The sequence below is a fragment of the Megalobrama amblycephala genome, linkage group LG17 (genome assembly GCF_018812025.1).
Source record: "Megalobrama amblycephala isolate DHTTF-2021 linkage group LG17, ASM1881202v1, whole genome shotgun sequence".
Lineage (NCBI taxonomy): Eukaryota > Metazoa > Chordata > Actinopteri > Cypriniformes > Xenocyprididae > Megalobrama > Megalobrama amblycephala.
Window position 1 is genome coordinate 18,822,095 of NC_063060.1, and position 15,709 is coordinate 18,837,803.

General features: G+C 36.8%; 1 protein-coding gene across 2 annotated transcripts in view; it reads right to left on the minus strand.

Annotated features, from left to right (window-relative positions):
* mmp16b (matrix metallopeptidase 16b (membrane-inserted)) overlaps positions 1–15,709 on the minus strand; it is a 35,181-nt gene that overhangs the window by 14,244 nt on the left and 5,228 nt on the right. For both annotated transcript variants that reach the window (XM_048164530.1, XM_048164529.1), the window contains exons 2-3: positions 7,765–7,913; positions 2,509–2,628 (exon numbers count right to left, since the gene is read on the minus strand). In XM_048164530.1, coding sequence (XP_048020487.1) covers positions 2,509–2,628; positions 7,765–7,913 — 269 coding nt within the window. The remainder of the gene's footprint in view (positions 1–2,508; positions 2,629–7,764; positions 7,914–15,709) is intronic.

Sequence of the window (15,709 nt, forward strand, 5' to 3'; positions counted from 1 at the left end):
GCCCTCAATGGGCCGCTGTGATAACTGTCTTTTAGGTTGAGTGTGTCTGTCATCTTCTCTTTCTAGAGAATAGTTCTGTTGGGCCTCTGCTCACCTGAGCCATGGCTGGAAAGGGACATCAAGTGTGTCAGCCCTCCATGGGCCGCTGTGATGATCGTTTTTTTAGCTTGAGTGTGCTGGTCTCCTCTCTTTCTAGAGAGTAGTTTTGTTAAGGCCTCCGCTCACCTGAGCATGCGATTAGACAGCAATATCAAGTGTGTCGGCTCTCTCTTGGGCCACTGTGATAATCTGTCTTTGTATGGTTGGCCTCCTCTTATTCTAGAGTGTCCTTTGCATGAGGCCTCCGCTCATCATAGATCAAGCTAAGCATTAATATCATGTGAATCGGCTCTTTATGAGCCACTGTGAGCTGTCTTTAAGATTTGAGCTTGGTTGGCCTCATCTCAGGCCTCCACTCTCTGGAGCCCATCTAGATGGTGACATCAAGTGTGTTGGCTCTTGTGACAAGCTGTCTTTAAAGTACATGTATTTTGGCCTTCTCTCACCATGAGATTTGTATTATTTAGGCCTCCCCCGGTTAAAAAAAACAGCATATGCTGGTTAGGTATGTTTTGAAGCATGGCAGCTGGTTTGAGCTGGTTTAAACTGGCCCTTAGTTGGTCCTTAGCTGGTCATGAGCTGGTTTAAGCTGGTCAAGTGCTGGTCCTAAGCAACTAGATTCAGCTCAGGACCAGCTAATAACCAGCTCAGGACCAGTTTAAACTAGCTCATGACCAACTAAGGACCAGTATAAGCCAGCTCAAACCAGATGCCATTCTTCAAAACATACTTAACCAGCATATGCTGTTTTTTTTTCAACAGGGTCCACTCTCCTCATCTCCACATGGACAGTGATATCAAGCGTGTCAGCCCTCTGTGGGACACTGTGATAAGCTGTCCTTAAGGTTGAGCATAGTTTGGCCTCCTCTCATTCTGGAGGTCATTCTGTTTAGGTGTCCTCCACTCTCCTGAGCTCTATTTAGGTAGTGACATCAAGTATGATGGCTCTCCTAGCCGCCTGGATAAGCTGCCTTTAAGGCTGGGCGTACTTGGCCTCCTCTTGCTATAGAGAGTCATTCTGCTGAGGCCTCCGCTCTCCTTGGGTCTATATAGACAGTGACACCAAGTATGTCGGCCCTTTGTAGGCCACTGTGATAAGCTGTCTTCGAGTCTGAGCAAGCTTGGCCTCCTCTCATTCTAAAGAGTCGTTCTGCTGAAGCCTCTACTCTTCTGAGCCCTGTTTAGGCAGTGATACCAAAAGGGATGGCTCTCTGTGGGCCGCCTTGGTAAACTGTCCTTAAGGTTGAGTATGGTTTGGAGTCCTCTTGTTTTAAAGTGTCATTCTGCTGAGGCCTCCACTCCCTTGAGCTCCGTCTTGACAATGACATTAAGTGTGCTGGCCTTCTATGCTGTGATATTATCTGGAGGCATCTGCTTTCCATAGGACCCGTCTCCAGCCCCTTAGTATATTTGGCCCAGAGATGCTGACTGTGAGTCAGGCAGGGTTGAGCTTTCAGCACAAGAACTTTAAGCCTTTGTTTTTCCACCACTATTTCCTTGAAGTTAATGCCTGCTAGATGAAAAATCTGGCGGTACCAGACTGTTAAGCTCTGCCCCGGTAAGGAAGGATTAAAGACTTTCCTTGCATAGGGCGTGAAGCTTATGTTGTGGCCTTAGGGAATAGCATCACTGACAGTTCCGTGTTTAGACCTGACTAAGGTATTGGTCTCCAGCATATAAGTCTGTGGAGCCTTTCTTTGTGCTTGTCATAGGCATTTAGGCAGTTATTCCTCAGCATGGCGGAGTAGGTACCTTATTCCCCAAAGTGTCTTTGGACGTAGTGCAAGTTTTCATTCGAAAAGGGAATGTCTCAGGTTATGCATGTAACCATGGTTCCCTGAGAAGGGGAATAAGACACTGTGTCTTGCTGCCATGCTTCAGGCATACCTGGTCATGTCTCCTTCAGACAAAAATGCTTATAATGTGTATTCTAGTTGCCCTTTTATACGCATGGTGACATTAGCAGTGACATCATGGTCTGTCGCAGGCCAACATCACTGTCGTGTTTGTTACACTTACTTCAAAGATCTTCATGTCAGAGGCCAAATCACTAACCCCCAATTGCTCCCCGGGTGCAACAGCAAAATGCCTGCCCACTGCTCCATGTTTGTGTGTCCAATGTTTGCAGTGTGTGTGTGTTCACTACTCCTAATGTGTGTGCACAAACTTGGATGGGTAAAACGCAGAGGACAAATTCTGAGTATGGTAATTTCATTATGGAAAATAAATACAATAAAAATAATAATGTAAAAAGGGTATAATATACATTTAAGACAACATATTTAGATTGATGTAATAAATATAGAGCTTTTTTTATTTCACAGCTCTGTCAGTTAATGTCTGTGCTTTATTTATAGATCAAATTGTTAGATCATTCACACTAACAAAGACGTCATGTCTCTCTCTAACCTGTATGTGATGTGTGTGCGTTGCCACTTCTGTCCAGTTAGTGCATAGCGCTTCTTCCTGCGGGATCCAGTTACACCCTCAAGCTGGTCTGGTACCCCACATCTGGGTTTCTTCATCCAGCTAGAGGAGAAGGGAAGAGAGTGAGGTAATTTCTGCTCTTCATCAAAAAAAAAAAAAAAAACAACTAGGTATATATATATATATACATACACATATTGAAGTCAATGCATTATAGTGCTGGAGATGTTTAAAAAATATTTATTGCACAGACAGACATGTCTGTCACATTGTGGTTGTAATGAGTGCACAAAGATCAACAAAAACTGTCTTTATTAAATCCAAAAAAGGTAACAAAGAACACAGGAATAAGTTTAGCATAACCACACTAACATAAAGAGACTGAACACTGAATAAAGTTGAACTATAAGGGCTTAAATACACAGGAAGGCTAATCAAAGGAACTGGGAACAGGTGAGTACTTAATTAGAAACTATGACAACAGATGAGTTATTAGTACTAAACCAAATAATAACAATGAAAAATAAGAGTATGTTTACATGACAATGGTGTAAAAAAAAAAAAAAAAAAAAAAAAAAAGGATTTTTGTATAGATGACAACACTGTCAAAACAATCCCCGTTCACACGGCTCCACAAAAATGACTAAAAACGTTATGCATGCCAGGTCAGTAATTGGCGGTGTCACTTTGTAAAGAAAGACTATGTGTCTGCACACATACGCATTCTTTTACAGAGCACTCGTGCCAAACGTGCATGCCTATAGACTAAACATGTAATATGCATGCAGATGCCGCCACCGTTTTCACAGATCCACGTTTTTGTTGTTTACAAAAGCTTGCACTTTGAAACCCGTTTCAAACCCGTTTTCAGGCCCCCAAAACACATGTAAATGAGTTTTCCGTTTTTAGTTGAAAAGTGTGTTGTGTAAACGGTCCCTAAGACTAGACAGAACATCACAAGACAAGAACATGACAATAAAAAATGATCACAGACATTAAATATCACAGACATTCAGCACCAAATTATAGTAATCAAAATCACAATATCTGTAGCATCATGAAAAATTGCTCTTGAAACCCACTGTTGTCTTTCATAATAATCCTATGTTTTACTGCAAGTTACATAAGAGATGAAATTTCACAATAACAACTAACATTAATTAGCATTTGCAAACCTACAGTACTTACACAGGATGTTTAGATAAAAGATAATATATTTATTTACATCACAGAATGTGAAAAACAAGGCCTCGTCTTAATTATCAATAAACCAAAACACAAAGAGAATAAAAAGAACTGTTGAAAGTGAGAATGAAATTGACTGCAAGGTCAAACAGAGAGTGTTTATGCTCTATAACACTGTGCCGTTCTCCTCAAATAACTTACACAAGCAGTAGAAAATGTACTCAAAATATTTTAGATTGGAAAATGGCTTGTGGTGTCCAAGCTAAACATCAGAGACCAGGGTTGAAACATTCAGTCCAAAGAAAAAGTGATACATTTTAATTAATGACTCATTTCCAGGAAACTGTGTCATTTGTGTCCCATTTGTGTCCACATGACTTACTACTGATATAATTACCAGGGAAAACAGATAATGGATTTAGACATATTGTTTGATAGAGTTAATGTTTAGAGTTTTATGGACTTTTTGGAAAATCAGCCAGTTTGCATCTCCTTATTCATCACCATTACAGTTTAATTGGGTTAAATAGAATATTTATTATAAAACTTTTACTGCAATAAAATATCAAGGTTTCAGTATTTTTTATTTCTGGCACCATATTAGGGAGTGAAGTCAGTGTTTTTTGGATGATATGTGCATGTCATTATGTTTGTGGTGTCATGATATTTTCTATTTAAGACCATTTCTAGCTATATTTGTGTTGACCTTCAACTCAGTAACATTCAACCCTAAAACCTTTGGAATGTAACTGGGTGAAATAGCTGTTGCACAAGAGATGTTTGGTAATAGAAATGGGTATTTTTTTCCCTCTTTTTTCAAATTCCAGAGTTATTGTAACAGAGTTGAAAAAATAGCACTTTAGGGTTAGGCTAATAAATAATAATAAAAAAAAGAAAACATGCACAGACAAATCCAAATTAAACACTGTGGATTGTGACGATACATTGATGTCCTAAGACACAAAACGATCGGTTTGTGTGAGAAACCAAACAGTATTTATATCATTTTTTACCTCTAATCCGGTGTGTGAGGTCTGAACGTGCTCTGACAATGGAAGTGATCTCACTCATTGAAGTATAAAAGCAAGAGATCGCTTCCGTCATCAGATCGCGTTTTCAGACCTCACACACTGGATGCTCAAAGCAGTTGGAGATAGTGGTGTATTAGAGGTAAAAAATTATATAAATACTGTTCGGTTTCTCACACAAACCGATCATTTCATGTCTTAGGACATCAATGTGTTGTCACGAGCCGCAGGGTTTAATTTGGATTTGTCTGTGTGTGTTTTTTTTTTTACTCTTATAGACGAAGTTCCCATTGCCATGCATTATATGACTGACAGACCACAACGGTTGGAGTTAAAAATCATCATTTGTGTTCTACTGAAGAAACAAAGTCACCTACATCTTGGATGCCCTGGGGGTAAGCAGATAAACATAAAATTTTCATTTTTGGGTGAACTATCCCTTTAACGTTAATACGTGTTTCCCGAAAAGCTCTTAGTTAAAGGGTTAGTTCACCCAAAAATGAAAATTATGTCATTAATGACTCTTCATCTTCGGAACACAGTTTAAGATATTTTAGATTTAGTCCAAGAGCTTTCTGTCCCTCCATTGAAAATGTATGTACGGTATACTGTCCATGTCCAGAAAGGTAATAAAAACATCATCAAAGTAGTCCATGTGACATCAGTGGGTTAGTTAGAAGTTTTTGAAGCATCTAAAATACATTTTGGTCCAAAAATAACAAAAACTATGACTTTATTCAGCATTGTCTTCTCTTCCGGGTCTGTTGTATATCCACTTTCACTCCACAGTGACGCTTCTTCTTCTTCTTCTTTCCTGTTTTATGGTGGTTGGCATCCAGTTTATTGGTGCATTACCGCCTCCGGACAGTGATGCAATTAGGACATCCGCGACATGCACACTTACGCACCATTTTAAAAAATATAGCAATACCAAAATACAAACAATGTAGAATAGCTTGAATACAGCGTGCGCCTCCCTCAGACTGTAACGAAGCTCGGGCGCACTAAATAACACGTCATCAGCGTCACTGTCCGAAGCAGAAGGGGGCGGTAATGCACCAATAACCTGGATGCCAACCACCGTAAAACAGGAAAGAAGAAGAAGAAGAAGCAAGCAGCGACACTGTGGAGTGAAACCAGATATACAACAGACCCGGAAGAGAAGACAATGCTGAATAAAGTCATAGTTTTTGTTATTTTTGGACCAAAATGTATTTTCGATGCTTCAAAAACTTCTAACTAACCCACTGATGTCACATGGACTACTTTGATGATGTTTTTATTACCTTTCTGGACATGGACAGTATACCGTACATACATTTTCAATGGAGGAACAGAAAGCTCTCGGAGTAAATCTAAAATATCTTAAACTGTGTTCCGAAGATGAACGGAGTTCTTACGGGTTTGGAACGACATGAGGGTGAGTCATTAATGACATAATTTTCATTTTTGGGTAAACTAACCCTTTAAGGTACATCTTAAGGTATAATTTAAGAATGACATAGAGTTAAGAAGGTTTCGGGAAATCCAGCCCTGGAAAATATTATTTCCTTATCGAATTAAATGAAGAAAAAAAAAATTAATGCAGCTTCAAAACACTATCCCAGACGAAGAATAAGGGTCTTGTCTAGTGAAACAATCAGTCATTTTCTAAAAAAAAAAAATGTAAAAAAAATACTTTTTAACCACAAATGCTTATCTTGCACTAGCTCTGCGATGCGCCACACATTACATAATCACGTTGGAAAGGTAAGGAGTGACGTAGGCGGAAGTTCCGAGCGAGTGTTTAGAAAGCGAACCTGCAAAGACTAAGTCAAACGGCCTTACAAAAAAAGGTAAAACAACGATGTCGGACAATTTTGAGTTTTTCACCCTATCGCAGTACTTACGGCTACATCACGCGTGACCTTTCCAACGTGATTTCGTAATGTATGGCACGTTGCAGAGCTAGTGCAAGACGAGCATTTGTGGTTAAAAAGTATATACATTTTTTCCTTTTTTAGAAAATGACCGCTAGATAAGACTCTTATTTCTCGTCTGGGATCCTGTAGAGCCCTTTGAAGCTGCACTGAAACTGCAATTTGGACCTTCAACCTTTGAAATCCTTCAGCCATTGAAGTCCACTATGGAGAAAAATGTAGAATGTTTTCCTCAAAAACCATAACTTCTTATCAACTGAAGAAAGAAAGACATCTTGGATGACATGGGGGTGAGTCAAATTATCAGGAAATTTTAATTCTGAAGTGAACTAATCCTTTAAATAGTGTACTTTGTAATTGTCACAAAAGGTAGTTTAATACACATGATGAAGAATCAGGTTCAAAAGTCTTTAATGAATAATCCACACAAAGAAACTCAAAAGAAGGCAGGCAGCGCAACAACCATCATACATAGACAATACCGGACAACTTACTAAAGAAACAACGGAACTTATATACTGAAAGCAAACAAAAGGAACTAATTAGGAAACAGCTGAAACAAATGACTAAACAAATGAGTAACCATAGTAAATAACAAAACTCAGGCAGGAAGAAAACACAGCAATGACATACATAATTACATGACATAACTGTTACAGTAATAATGTTAAATTAAAAGTTTTACTCTAAAGTACAATTTAAATTAAGTTTAAATGTTTTAATAATGCTTTAAATAAGTACACTTGATGTGATAACCGACGTACTAAAGATTACTTGATTATAATTAGATTATATTATAATTGAATATATTTGCTTAAATGTACTAAACTGCAACCATCATTACAATTGTGTAATTACAAATATATTTAAATACATGACATACAGTACAAGTTAAAAAAATATACATTTAAAGTATATTTTAGTTAGTTTTAATAAGTTTATTTTAGTGTTTGTCAGTACATTCAACAAAACATGATATTGTATATCTGTAATAAGTACCCTTTTTAAAAGTGTACTTCATTGTCACAAAGGGTGTTTTGTTATAGTGTGTTGCTTCAGTGTAACGGGACACTTTACTGTATGTATGTGTGCGTAGCAGTACTCACTCTATAGTGTCCTTGTCTAGAGTCCCTGTGATGTTTAGTCCGTACTTGTGCTGCATGGCAGCAATAGCAGAATGCATGGTTTGGGCCGATCGCAGGACGGCCATGTTAGGTTGTGTATGGTGGAGGTAGCCATACCTCTGTAACCACGCCTGCAAGAGACAGAACAGACATAACCTGAAAACATGTCCTCAGCTAAACCCCAAGGATCAGCTGTAGCTTGAACAACAAAACAATGAATAAGAAGCCAAACATGCTCTCACAAGGCTTGGAGGGAAGCATACATGTTTAGGGCTTCATTTTACCCTGATTCTCAGATGGTTTTGCTCGAGGAGGACACTGAGTAGCATAGCCCATCAAAATAACAAAATTGTTTATTATACAAAAGTAATAAAAATGCCCTTAAAAGCAAACATTGCAACTGATTAATATTTCAATGAATTGCACAGTCCCAACTAATAATTCACGTAATGATAAATGAATAGGGATATTTACAATATTGTAAAAACAGCATCAGAAAGTGCAATTTACCAGGCAAACAGGGCAACTACTGAGCTAAATATTGTATTTGCATTACCCATAACCTGGGTGTGCTTAATTGTATTGAGTTTGCACTTGTAGTGTTCTTCAAAGCTTAAAAGTATATTTAAAAAAAAAAAATGTATTTTGCAGGTAATATAATAAGAAAAGGCCACTTAAAGGGATAGTTCACCCAATAATGAAAATTCTGTCATCATTTACTCCCCATTAAGTTGTTCCAAACCTGTATGAATTTATTTGTTCTGCTGTACACAAAGGGAGATATTGGAAGAATGTTTGTAACCAAGCAGATCTTGCCCCTCATTGACTACAATAGTAAGGAAAAAGTACTATGGCATCAAGGGGGGGAAGCTCTGCTAATAATAAAAATACTGGCAAGTTTGGTTGGACATGTCACATTGCATTCGATGTCAACAATACAAGATTTATATAGCTTCTTGCCTCTCTCTCTTTTTCTTATGTTTCGAAACATTACATTATATTGTTAGCTGCATTTTATTATTAGCAGTTAGCATTGTTTCTTTTCTGCTCTCTATGACCCCTATCAGAACACAGTTGTGATCATTTTTGGGTTTCTCTGGTTGACAACCACTTTTTTAGATGTTAAATAATGGCCAAAAACTTACATGGTTACAATTTCATCATCAGTTTTAACATGTAGCACCTTCCAGAGATGCTAACTGTGATAGCCTCTGGATTTAGATACTACTTTTACCATACCTTTATATAGCAGAAATAGTAAGAGTAGTATGTTAAAATGTACGCGATTCCAAAAAAGTTGGGACACTGTACAAATTGTGTGGTGAAAAATAGTGGAGCAATATCAGAAAGGAGTTTTTCAGAGAAAAATTGCAAAGAGTTTGAAGTTATCATCATCTACAGTGCATAATATCATCCAAAGATTCAGAGAATCTGGAACAATCTCTGTGCGTAAGGGTCAAGGCTGGAAAACCATACTGGATGCCCGTGATCTTCGGGCCCTTAGACGGCACTGAATCACATACAGGAATGCTACTGTAATGGAAATCACAACATGGGCTCAGGAACACTTTCAGAAAACAGTCGGTGTCGGTGAACACAATCCACCGTGCCATTCGCTGTTGCCGGCTAAAACTCTATAGGTCAAAAAAGAAGCCATTTCTAAACATGATCTAGAAGCGCAGGCATTTTCTCTGGGCCAAGGCTCATTTAAAATGGACTGTGGCAAAGTGGAAATCTGTTCTGTGGTCAGATTAATCAAAATTTGAAGTTCTTTTTGGAAAACTGGGATGCCATGTCATCCGGACTAAAGAGGACAAGGACAACCCAAGTTGTTATCAGCGCTCAGTTCAGAAGCCTGCATCTCTGATGGTATGGGGTTGCATGAGTGTGTGTGGCATGGGCAGCTTACACATCTGGAAAGGCACCATCAATGCTGAAAGGTATATCCAAGTTCTAGAACAACATATGCTCCCATCCAGATGTTGTCTCTTTCAGGGAAGACCTTGCATTTTCCAACATGACAATGCCAGACCACATACTGCATCAATTATAACATCATGGCTGCGTAGAAGAAGGATCCGGGTACTGAAATGGCCAGCCTGCAGTCCAGATCTTTCACCCACAGAAAACATTTGGCGCATCATAAAGAGGAAGATGCGACAAAGAAGACCTAAGACAGTTGAGCAACTAGAAGCCTGTATTAGACAAGAATGGGACAACATTCCTATTCCTAAACTTGAGCAACTTGTCTCCTCAGTCCCCAGACATTTGCAGACTGTTATAAAAAGAAGAGGGGATGCCACACAGTGGTAAACATGGCCTTGTCCCAACTTTTTTGAGATGTGTTGATGCCATGAAATTCAAAATCAACTTATTTTTCCCTTAAAATGATACATTTTCTCAGTTTAAACATCTGATATGTCATCTATGTTGTATTCTGAATAAAATATTGAAATTTGAAACTTCCACATCATTGCATTCCTTTTTTATTCACAACTTGTACAGTGTCCCAACTTTTTTGGAATCGGGTTTGTAGTACTGATTTCAGCAAAAGGCACAACTAGAGAACACTAACATTAACGTGTGAGCAAAAATAACTCTTTTTGTTGTAGAAATGAACTGTAATGGCCTGTTGCAATGCATCCTATGAGAGCAGTGATTCGAGAAGAGTGGTGTTCTGAAGGTACATGTTAAGATCATTTCATTCCAAACAACATTATGCTGGAAAGAGCTTTTAAGATAATGTACTTGAGGTCAAATATGCTTTGAAACAATCCATAAACAAAAGGCAAACTAAACGTTTTAGTGCTCTGCATCCACTTAAATCAATAATTTAATATGAATGTCTGTGCAAATATGTGTGTGTGTTAGAGAGAGAGATACTGTATACCGTATATAGAAAAATATTTAATACAATCTTAGTGTTGTACCTTGTAAAGGACATTAGGTTATATATTGTAGGCCTAGTTCTTGTTATGAGAGCAAAAATGGTTGAGAGCCAAATTGATTCTTCAGCACTAATCAGACCCTGCGTCTCTAACAAACACAAGGGCTGATTACTAATTTATATGAAGAAAACACAGATGTGCCATAGAGCCGTAGGGGTCTGGGATGGCAGGGTGTAACCATGGTGATAAAGAGTCATAGATAGCAACTTTTGTCATCCTCCGGGTGTTGTAATCACTCTCTTGTGAAGCTATAAATACAGAGCACAGCCAAACTGATGCGCACTAAAGATGTCAATGAAAGAAAAAAAATCTGCCACGTTAATATACTCAATGTGTGTCAAATAAAACCAGGATTGCTCTGCGGGTAAACACACAGGCACTTTCACACTCATGTTTATTCATAAATAAAGCAATGTAATGAAAACATTAGGTGAAAAATGAAGCATCTAGCAAACATGTTCGTATAATTAACATATTCTTTGCGGTCCAACAGTGTTCAAACATCCCCAACCAAAGGAATTTCATCCAAACGAGCCAACTAATTTCTCCAAGATTTGTTTTTTTATATATTTTTTCACAAGTTTAACTGTTTATCGAGCCAACCAAGCAAAGAAAGAGGAAAAATACAAGTTTAAATTGTATACAATACAAGATACTCTACCATTCAAAAGTTTTAGAAACAAGTCTTTTTAGGCTCATTTATTTGATCAAAAATGCAGTAATAACAGTAATACTGTGAAATACTGTTACAGTTTAAAATTACACTTTTCTATTTGAATATGTTTGAAAATGTAATTTATTCCTGTGATGTCAAAGCTGAATTTTTAGCATCATTACTCCAGTCTTCAGTGTCACATGATCCTCCAGAAATCATTTTAATATGCTGATTTGCTGCTCAAGAAATGTTTATTATTATTATCAATAATGAAATCAGTTCTGCTGCTTAATATTTTTGTGGAAACAGTGATACTTTTTTTCAGGATTCTTTGGTGAATAGAAAGCTTAAAACAACAGCATTTATTTGAAATATAAACCTTAAACTTAACATTATTAATGTCTTTTCGATCAATTTAACATGTCCTTGCTATTAATTTCTTTCAAAAAAAATCTTTGAACGATCATGCTGTCAGGTGTATGCTTTGGTTCTGTTTAGTTTCAGTGTGTTTAAGGGACCGTTTACATGAGCTTCTGTATTGGCTCAGTATTGGCCGAAATTGTTGAATAAAGTCATTATTTTTGTTTTGTTTTTGCGCACAAAAAGTATTTTCATCACTTAATAAAATTAAGGTTGAACCACTGCAGTCACATGGACTATTTTAACAATGTCTTTAATACCTTTCTGGATGTTAAAAGGTCTTACGGATCAGATACCCTCGGATTTCATTAAAAATATCTTAATTTGTGTTCCAAAGATGAAGGAATGTCTTATGGGTTTGGGACGACATGAGGGTGAGTAATAATGTCAAAAATTTCACTTTTGGGTGAATTAACCCTTTAAAACTTAGTTTCGTCATCTAAATTACGTGGTTGTGTTGTATTTTTCCTGTGTCTCCTGAGTTTTGTCTCTTTGTCGTGCGCTTACTACTACAGCCACATGTTGCAGGAGGCAGAACCTGATTTCTTTGTTGATCCTGGAACAACATTCCAATCAACTAATCAGAGGCCCTGTTTACACCTGGTATTAAGATGCATTTTGGTCGATCAGATCACAAGAAGATGTTTACACCTGGTGGGTTTTTGAGGGACAAGTTTACAGTTTATGTCAAGTTTAGGCTTACAACCAGGGTTAAATGCTTCTACGTCAGTGTCATTCACCTATCATTTCCCTCTGATTTCAGGGAAAATTTAGGTTTAGGAGTAGGGATAGGGTTAGGACTAAATTTTTTTGGACAGGATCAACAAAATACATTGACCCAGAAACGTGTCTAAAAGCGGCAAATAGGTGCACATTCTATAACTTTTTAAACATGCTGTAAAATCATTTGAAATAAATATTTGACCTAATAGTTGATTCCATGTCTTACCATATTTCTCTGGTTGTCTAACATTATTCATTCTGGGTGAATGTATGATTTTTGCTTTACTCGTTTTAATAAAAAAAATATTTTACAAATTATTTTTGATGCTGTTCACTTTATTTAAACAATTTATTTTGATAAACATTATATCAGGTTTCTGGATTAAATGTTATTGATTCATGTTAAATTGACTTGAAACGATTATTCTTTGACTTAACTTGATGTTTTCATATTGAAATAACATGTTTCAATCAAGTAAACCCAACCAGGACTCAATAAAACAGGATTTTCACTTCCCATCATGCTTTGCAAAGGGGCTGAACTTTAAGCAGTTTTTAGGAAGATGAGAAAATGGAAAGACTTTTTAATGTTTACTGTTCTATTATGTTGGTATTTAAAAGTTTCTGTTAATTAATCGTTTTAGGGTTACCATTGTGGTGAATTGTTGCACTTGTGCTTGGGTTGAGGACCTCCTAACAAACTTTCAAATTACTTTAATAATAAAGTAATCACTGTGGTAGTGCTCTGGGTTGCATTTTCCCAAAAGCACTGTAAGCCTATGTTGATTGTAAAACCATTGCCACCAATGGACTTTTGATCAATTTAGGCTTTACAATGTTTATGGTTAAGGCAATTTAAGATAAATCCAGTATCACATCTAGATTTCTAACATAGAACATCACAAAAGTTATGTAAATCACAAAATTAAACAAGAAGAATTAATTGTAAATATCAATGTATATGAAAAAAATTATTTATTTATTTATTTATTTATTGCTTTTTATTTATTTTATTTTAAATGAACACAATTGATTCTATTGGATTTTACTAGTCTCAATCATGTGGAACCACTGTCCATGATTGAATTGAGTAAGTTGGACATAACTATTTTACATAGATTCTTCCTTAGTCAGTTGTTTTGTCACAACTCAAGGATTTTGCATAGAGTAAAAAAAAACCTTTAATGTTAATAAAAACTAAGTTGGTTGTGTTGACCCAACGTAAGTACATTAAATTGGAATAACAGAATTGCATAATGCTGAAATAAAGCAACTTAATCATGTGGAAATCCTTTCCATGATTTTTTTTATGTTCGTTCAAAGAGTAATTTTTTTGAGTGTAGCTGCGATCAAAATAATAAAGCTTCTTATACTTTCTAAATCATACTGGTAGGAATTTGTCAACCAAGCAAAACCAGCTGTCTTTAAATGACGCCCCTATTTGTATTGTTAGGGAGAAAACCGTATTATTTATTTTGTGTAAATCACCCACTTGCCTTGATTCACTCAGCACTGCAAGTTGATTGACCATTAATATTTTTATAACTGTAGACAGTGGTGCAGATTTGATCAAAATGAGCCAGGTGATCTCGCTAGGATTTCTCTATAAGGTTTACAATAATACAGGCTTTCTTAATTAAAAGATTAAACTGTTTGACAGCATCTGACAGGAGTGAATATTACCCACCGAGAGACAAGATGCAAAAAAAAAAAAAAAGAGATGATGTGAATCGTTGTAAAGGACTAAAGCTGAATTCTCATAATGCATGTGCAAGCAGAACTTTAAAACATCACAAGGTATGATTTGAAAAGCGAGCCAGCTCAAGACAGGTTTTCTTGATGTTCAAAGTGCTTAGTCATTCAGTGGCGGTGGCGTGCATCCTGTCGCACATCTCGCCCTACCATGACAACATGAAAATGATCATTACCCAGAAGCTGCTGCCACATTTATACCAGATGGCAGAGACAGACAGAAAAAGGGCATGACGAGATGATGATGAAAACATCCTTCTGGAGGGCGTCGGAAAAACAGTGTACCTTATGAAGACCATTGAGGTTTTCTTGAAACAGAGTGCGACAACTGACGAGAGGCTGCAGTTTCATAGACAGAGATGAGACTGTGTGCTTTTACATATTACATATTTTGTATTCTAAGTACAGTCACATTCAAAGAGTCTGGTTTGAGTGTTTTGTCATTTATATCTGCAGTGCTGCACTGTAAAAATTTGTGCAGCTTTGAGTGCAAAAATGTCAGTTTTACAATCATTATGAGCTTTTTTGACTGTTTTGTATATTTTATTGTTCCCAGTTTTATGTTCACTGTAAATTATAAGGTAATTCATATGCTTTTTACAATAAAATTGCATGTATTGTCTTTTAAAATATTTTTTTTTACTGTGGTAAGGTAACTTACACTCAAAATGCTGGGTTAAAAACAATGTTTGCCCTTCAAGCTGGGTAGTTTTATTTAACCCAACTATTGTTTAAAATTACTACTGTATATGGCTGGCTTAAAATGAACCCAAAATAGGTTGGATATTAAAAATCAGACACATAATTACTAGAGGCAACAATAATAATCAAAAGGTGAACATTTGTTAATAAGCAATTTAAAAAATGTTTATTGTTTATTCATTAAACTTATTAATAAATGTTAATTTCCAACATAATTTGGGTTCATTTTAAGCAAGCAATACAGTAATTTTTAACAATAGTTGAGTTAAATAAAACTGCCAAGCAGGTTGGGCAAACATTTAACCCTACCGCTAGGTTTGTCCATTTTCAACCCAACTTGGGTTGTTTTTAACCCAGCATTACATAGTTAGACAACTGACAGGTTTTTCCACTGTATCATTTTTTACATTCATTTCTCTTCAAACATTTTATGCTTTGCATGTACATGAACTGCTCAGGTTCCAACTTGGGTCAGGGTCCAATCTTTTTCTGCTTAAGGGAGCATGTCTTTCTTCTCTTTCCACTGCAGAATTTTCGCACTTGTCTTTCTCTGTAGCTCATTCTCACTTTCTCTCTCTCCCTCTCACTTCTCTCATTTGCATCTTGCAGCAAAAGCCAATCAATGAAGTCAATTACAGGATTCAGTACGTTGAAATGCAGTTGCATCCAAAAATGTGCTACTGTTTCCAGGCAAACCATTCTTTGTGCAAATTAGATGCCATATTTT